Source organism: Lutra lutra, chromosome 16, assembly GCF_902655055.1.
Source record: "Lutra lutra chromosome 16, mLutLut1.2, whole genome shotgun sequence".
Lineage (NCBI taxonomy): Eukaryota > Metazoa > Chordata > Mammalia > Carnivora > Mustelidae > Lutra > Lutra lutra.
In genome coordinates this window covers 17,930,457-17,937,324 of record NC_062293.1, presented here as the reverse complement: position 1 = coordinate 17,937,324, position 6,868 = coordinate 17,930,457, and the positions used below count along the sequence as shown (strand labels likewise).

The following is a 6,868-nucleotide window of genomic DNA, read 5'->3' as shown; positions in this document are numbered from 1 at the left end:
CAGCACATTTTTGGAGTTTCCCAAACGGTCTGGGGACATGCCAGGTCAGGTCGTTGGGAGAATCGGGGCTGGAAAGAAATCTTGAGAGCCAAGAGCCCTCAAGAGATTTCCAAGCATTGGGCTTTTAAAGGTTTCCACGAGCCTCTTATCTACCTGGTTCCAAGGGGAATTAGTGGTTGCTACTGTAGGAAGGAGGCTGTTCCTTCTCGAAGCCCGGGCCGTGGGACGGCCTTGGTGTATACGGGAAGATGGAGGGGGCGGGGGGCCGCACCCGGCTCTGTGCCCTCGGGGCCTCCTGCTGTTTGCCACGCCAGAAGGACGCGGGGCCAGAGCTGGGCCCTCCGCCCTCCCCCACGGCGCCAGTCTTTGGAATCTGGCGTCGCTCCCACCTCGCCCGTCGCAGCAGAGGCCCCGCAACGCTGGGCCCCGCCGCCATACCCAGGTCGCACGGGGGTGGGGTAAGAAGTTGGCAAAGCTCGGCCTCAGGATCTGCGCCCCCCGTGGAAAGAGCAGAGGAGAGTCGTTTCACCTGGTCTCTCCCCAACTGGGGTCTCGGGGAACACGCGGTGATTGCCCAACACCGCGCCATCTGTGCGAGGCGAGGCTGCGGGGCTGCCGGGACGGTGTGAGGACAGGGCCCGGCCGGGAAGACTCCAACCTTCACCCCCCCGGTCCCCGGTCCCACTCCCCGCCGTCTCCCGGCGCCACCACTTCAGGCAGCGCACTTGGCCCGGCCTCTCCCCGCGCCCGGACCACCCCCCATGGGGTGCTCTCACTGCGCAGCGAGTCCCTCCGCTGCCTCCTCCCAGCCCAAAATGGCGGCGGCGGCCACCGATCCTTCTCGTCGCCTTCCTCTAGGCCGAGGATCCCTCCGCACCCACAGCCCCGCCCCTCTCAGCCGGATCTATTTTCTGTCCCGTAAAGATTAACGCCATCAATGAACTCTTTAATTGATCTCGGAAGGCGGGTTTTGTTGTGCTTCCGCACAGCTAATCGTTGACGAATGTGAAAATATTGGCAGGCAGTTTGACCAATCAAAGAAGGCATCGGTGAGCGCGGGACGCTGCTCGCGCAAAAGCAGATGGGTTTTGTAGTTCTCGGTCTGACTGTGGTCGTGACAGGCTCTTCATCCGGCTTCCCAAACTAGAAGAACTACAATCCCCAGCAGGCGCCGCGCTGCCAGGCTGGCTCCTCCCCCTGCCCCCCTTCTTCCCCGAGCGGCTTGACCAGAGCTGCTACAACTGCAGCAAGAAGTAGGGCTGAGGCATTGGAAGCTGCACCGACAGGCTGTCGGTCGCACAGAAAGACACACAGATATAGTCGTGTGCATAGTCCTTGACAGCAAATAGGTCAGTTTCGCCTTTGCAAAATCTCCTTTCTCGGACCACTTCCCCTCTTCCAAGGAATCCATCCTTATTCCAGTTGGGCTTCCCTTCCAGCCGCATGTAGTGTGAAGACTTCTTCCCCTTTCCTCTGTTTCCCGTCCTGAGAGGAAGGAGTGGGAGGCAGGCCAGGACCAGGAGATGATAAGGCTTCAGCCCCCGGCCCGGCCCAGACCACGTCTGTGTTTCTCGAGGTGCTGACTTGGGGAGCCCCAGCCTAAGGGGGGTGGGGCGGGGTGCTGTCAGGATTGCGACCTCTGGAGGCAGTGAGGAAAGAACCCCTTGTAAAGTCTGCTACATATTTTCTTGTTCCAGCCACTGACCGCACTCCACTACCAGCCTCTGCAGGTCATTGCTGTATCTTTGCCTCCCTTTACCCCTTTGGTTGCTGGGGGAGCAAAGCTCAGGACTAGCGTCCTAGCTGCGAGCCTGGGTCTCAGTGACTTCCGGAAGAACAGCCTAGGATGTAAGCCCTGGCCTGGGACCTGAGGGACAGGACTGGGAGGATGGCCCCTTGCCGCCTAGAGGTGTGAAAACCCGGGGAGTGGAGGCCTGAGGGCCTGCATTTCATAATGAAGTCGTGTGGGTCCGGTGCTACAAAATGGCCGCTTCTGCCTTGGTGAAAAATTCCTGAGCAGCCAGCCTTCCTGAAAATTCTCCTTTAAGACTTAGCTTTCTGTTATTTAAGGCTGGTGTCATTAGTTAGAAGCATCTGCTGAAAGATTGGGAGCAGAAGAAGGTGTCTACTCCAAGCCAGACCAACTGTAACACAGAGTCAACAGCCGCCCTGGAGGAGGCCAAGGTAAGCCCCACCTTCCCAACCGCCTGAGTGCCCGGACGTGGATCCTGCCCACTGGGATCCTGGTCGCTTGTCTCAGGTGTGTTGGCTGATCTGGAAAACCAGTATTTCTAACTGAGTTCCTACTGTGTGTTGGCAGTATGCCAGGATGCCAAATCTGTGCCGTCTCATGAAATCCTAGCAGCCCTTCAAGATAGGAATTACTGTATCCATTTCAAAGAAGCTAAGGTTAACAGAGCTGAAATACCTTTTTCTAGATTCATGCAGTCAAGGAACAAAAGATCCACGGTTTAAACTTAGGACCTTCTGACACCGGAACCCTTCCTTGTATTTTGTCAAGGCTGAGAACCAAGTCTGACGCAGGGAAAAGAGTTTGAGTGGTTGGTTCATAATTTAGGGTGGGGCTTGGGGTTCACAGAGCATCCAGGAGACAGGGAGAGACCGGTCATATCGGGAATGGTCACCCTCTGATTTGGCAACAGCAACCCAGACCTTCTCTGCCCATGCTCTCTCCTGCTGCTCCCCACGCTGCCTATTCTCCCAGAGTTTACAAGTCCCTGTATGTGAGGAGGGGACTCAGCTCCTCTAACCCACCTTATGTAGCCCCTTCCAGTGTTTTCTGGAGTTGTTTAACTTGGAGTTCATGACATGTTGGGGTTAGATGTTCAGAGAGGGCAGGTGACTCACCCAGATCACATAGCTTATCTGCAGTAGTGGGAATGGCGGTGAAGGGACAAGCCTTCAGGAGGGAGGCGGCACTTGGGGCTGAGGGGCAAGGGTGGTTTGGGTGAGAGGAAGGATCATTAGGTGACACGTGCTGAGGGCTGGGGGTAGGTGAATGATTGTGCGCACACAAGCCACCTTGTCTTGGCACTGCCAGGGGCCTTGCCCCTTCTGGTGTGGGCCAAAAGCTCTGTCTCACTTGGTTCAAGACACTGGTGGAGACAAGGACTGTTCCCGATTGACGATCTCCCTGCAGGTGAAGTAACAGTACAACACAGACAACATACATGCCTACGCCGTTCGCACTCTGACATACCCCGTCCCAGATGAAGACGAGAACCTCAGAGCCTCCCAAACACACAGCACCCCTCCAGCTCCTACAGGGCTGCACCTCTCCCTCCAGTGTCTGGACCTGTGCTGGGGTGTGTCTGACCCGTGGTGTGCACCGTAAAGCAACATGCCAATGGTAGCGGTTATTATTAGAATTCCCAAACCACAGACAGAGAGCAATTCATTCCCCATCCCCCACCCCGAGTGCTCCCACCCTTACTTACCACGACAGAGATAAACAGATGCTTTGCACACACACTGTCTTGACAGAATCCTTTCCACCTCCTAGATAAGTTCTAGAATGCTCTCTGCTGCAGACTGGAGGTTCACCCTTCCTCTCCCTATCGAGGGCCTCTTTCCTGCTGCTTATTTCAAGAACTGATACCAGCTTCCGCTTGGAAAAAATACATTCCATCTTCTTGACCCTAGACCAACAGAAATGAGTGTCTCGTGTCCCAGTGTCTTTTTTTTTTTTTTTTTCTGTCCGGTGTCTTTTGAATCTCCCTCTCTTATGGGCTTTATGTCCTTTAACCTGTTCATCGAGCTCTCACCTTGGGCCATGCAGAAGGACACAGTGGTGGACTGGACAGACAAGACACATTCTTATAGGAAGAAGACAGATGGTAAATGGTATTGTGGTAGAAGCTATGTGGGATGTTAACAGGGTCACACGGCAGTGTCCCTGGGAAGGGGAGATGGGATCTTTAGATAGGGTGGTTGGGGGGGGGGTGTGGCCCTCTGAAGAGGTGACATTGGCACCAAACCCTGAAGAGTCAGCCATGCACATAGCTAGAAGCAAGATCGGCAACGTAATTTGTAGGGCTCAGTGTAAAGCGTTCTTTACTCAAAAACTGTTAAGAAGTTCAAGACAAGAACTTAAAGCAGAGCATAAAGCAAAGACAGGGCCTTTCCAAGCAGAATGGGGGTGAGGGGCCCTGAGGTTGCTTACCCACAAAACCAAGTCCGTTGGAAAGACAGTCTTTCTAGAAAGAGGGCTCATCAAGCAAATGCAGCAGGAGCCACTGCCCATGCTGTCTCCTCCTCTGTCTTCATCCCCACCGTATTTATGGTAAGCCTCCTCTGTGAGGCCGGGGACGGCTACTGTTAGAGGCACTGCCATTCCTGAGTGAGCCACACAGGCAGAAGGCCCGCTCTTTTCATGAGTTCCCTTGAGGAGGGTTGGGTGAGGGGTGGGGGGCAGACAGGAGCCCATAAACCAACAAAGCGTTGCAGAGGGCGAGAGGCTAGAGAGGGACCCCACTTCAACTGTGGGAAGGTCAGTTTTTCAGGCCAGGTGGTTGCAGAAGGCTTCCGGCGCCAGGGACATGTTGTCTGTGATTCGCTCTTCCTTGTCCTCTCTGTTTAGACCCCTGGTGCTCCTGGGAGCCCCCCAACACCCCCTGAGCCTCATGACCCTGGTAGTGCCCTGCCCCTGACACCCCGGATAGAGAGCCACTCAGAGGAGGAAGATCCGAGCGGGGCTGGCAGTGGCCTGGGCTGGATCAGCAGGGGCTCCGGGACCCAGAGCCCCTGGGGCAGCTCGGTGGAAGCCGTGCTGGGCCGGAAGAAGCACCGCCGGAGGCCTTCCAAGCGCAAACGCCACTGGCGGCCCTACCTGGAGCTGAGCTGGGCCGAGAAGCAGCAGCGGGATGAGAGGCAGAGCCAGAGGGCCTCCCGGGTGCGCGAGGAGATGTTTGCCAAAGGCCAGCCCGTGGCGCCCTACAACACCACCCAGTTTCTGATGAACGACCGCGACCCTGAGGAGCCCGACCTCGAGGCGCCCCACGGGGCCTCCCACCCCGGCTCCAGCGGGGAGAGCGAGGCCGGGGAAGGCGACGGCCGGGGCCGCGCTCAGGGCGAGTTCCAGCAGAGGGACTTCTCTGAGGCCTACGAGCGCTACCACGCGGAGAGCCTGCAGGGCCGCAGCAAGGAGGAGCTGGTTCGAGACTACCTCGATCTGGAGAGGCGGCTGTCACAGGCCGAGGAGGAGAGCCGGAGGCTGCAGCAGCTGCAGGGGTACGCCGGGCGGCAGCCCTGCCGCCAGGTGGAGGAGCTGGCTGCCGAGGTCCAGAGGCTCCGGACAGAGAACCGGCGGCTGCGGCAGGAGAACACCAGGTGGAACCGAGAGGGCGGCGGCGGCCGCGGTGGGGAGCCAGGCACCTAGGGGGGGGGGAACCTCCCCCCAACCCCCGCCAGGATCAGGTCCCGTTTCAATACACGCTGGGGCAGCTGGGGCTCCGGGAGGCAGGTGACAGATGAAAACCACTTCCGGCCCCTCTGTGGCCCCTGAGAACAGCGAAAGTAGGTTCAGCCTTCCACCTGGTCATTTCTGTAATTTGGTCTTTGATGTCTTCTTATTTTTCACAAAGAAATTAAAGGATTTTCACGAGCCCAAATGGAAGTGGCTAGGATTGATTTCACTGGGGCTGCTCTGAGAATCAGAGTATACTGTGTCCCAGAGAGGTTTGGGCCTGTGGTCCCAATCCCTGCCTTTCCCCAAGCCTGGGAGGCCTCTGTACTGGGGAACCACCAAGACCTCCAGGATGCCTGAATTCTGCTCTGTGTGTCCGGGAACAATCAGGCTGCTCTGAAGGTATTACAGAGGATGAGGCAAGGGGAGGGGGCGCTCAGGAACCACCGGGTTGGGCCAGAACTTGACTTAAGGTGCCAGATTGCTGTGAGGAGCTGCGGGTGTCCCTGGAGGGGAGAGGGCTGGGACTTAGGAGGGCTTCGGTCAGGCTTTGTTCCCAGGCTCCCTGCATTCTCCCTGTCCTCCCCATAGCGTGGAGGGCCAAAGTGAATGGCTTGTGTCTCCTTTCCTTGGCAGCCCCCTGGCCCCATACCTCGAAGCCAATGGCTGGGCAGGATGTTAACCATCACTTTTGCCCCACTTACCTCCTGGAAGGGCACTTACAAGTATGCCCTCAAGGGACGTTTTTCTACTTTTTTTTTTTTTTTTAAGGTTTTATTGATTTGAGGGGCACCTGGTGGCTCAGTGGGTTAAGCCTCTGCCTTCAGCTCAGGTCATGGTCCCAGGGTCCTGGGATCAAGCCCCGAATCGGGCTCTCTGCTCAGCAGGGAGCCTGCTTCCTCCTCTCTCTCTGCCTGCTTCTCTGCCTACTTGTGATCTCTGTCAAATAAATAAATAAAATCTTTAAAAATATATATTTTATTGATTTGAGAGAGAGAATGCACATGCATGCATAAGTAGGGGGGCAGAGGGAGAGGACTAAGTACACTCCGCTCTGAATGGGGACCTGGATGCAGGGTTGGCTCCCACGACCCTGAGACCGTGACCTGAGCCAAAATCAAGAGTGGGACCCTTAGCCGGCTGAGCCACCCAGGCCCCCCAAGGGAGGTTTTTTCCTAATGGAAAAAAAGCCCTGGGCGGGCTGGGGTGAGGGCGTAAATCAATTCTTAGCAGAGCTGGTGGCCTGGCTTTCCCACTGCTCACTTGCACTCTGTGCCTCCTGCTTCTCTTAGCCTAGTCACCTGTGTGGTCCCTTCCCTCCCTCCCTCGTTCCCTGTGAGGTGAGCCCCTCACCTGTCTTCGATATCTACAGCTGAGTTAGCTGGGACAATGCAGGTCCCAGCCACTGGGCTCTGAATTGAGCTCATCCAGCACCACCACCAC

General features: G+C 56.8%; 1 protein-coding gene across 13 annotated transcripts; it reads left to right on the top strand.

The window, feature by feature from the left end:
- The first annotated feature begins 950 nt into the window (after positions 1-950).
- HEXIM2 (HEXIM P-TEFb complex subunit 2) lies at positions 951-6,223 on the top strand. 13 transcript variants are annotated; one of them, XM_047708236.1, is made up of 7 exons: positions 1,125-1,349; positions 1,440-1,576; positions 1,698-1,848; positions 2,071-2,184; positions 2,321-2,386; positions 3,779-3,857; positions 4,601-6,221. In XM_047708236.1, exons 6-7 carry the CDS (start codon positions 3,855-3,857, stop codon positions 5,396-5,398), a joined length of 801 nt encoding a protein of 266 aa, XP_047564192.1. In that variant the 5' UTR covers positions 1,125-1,349; positions 1,440-1,576; positions 1,698-1,848; positions 2,071-2,184; positions 2,321-2,386; positions 3,779-3,854; the 3' UTR covers positions 5,399-6,221. The 13 variants fall into 13 exon arrangements, 9 of the variants coding, with proteins under 9 accessions (XP_047564192.1, XP_047564186.1, XP_047564187.1 ...); XM_047708230.1 differs by lacking the exon at positions 1,698-1,848; XM_047708231.1 differs by lacking the exon at positions 1,698-1,848 and having other exon boundaries at positions 3,779-3,864.
- Positions 6,224-6,868: the final 645 nt, after the last annotated feature.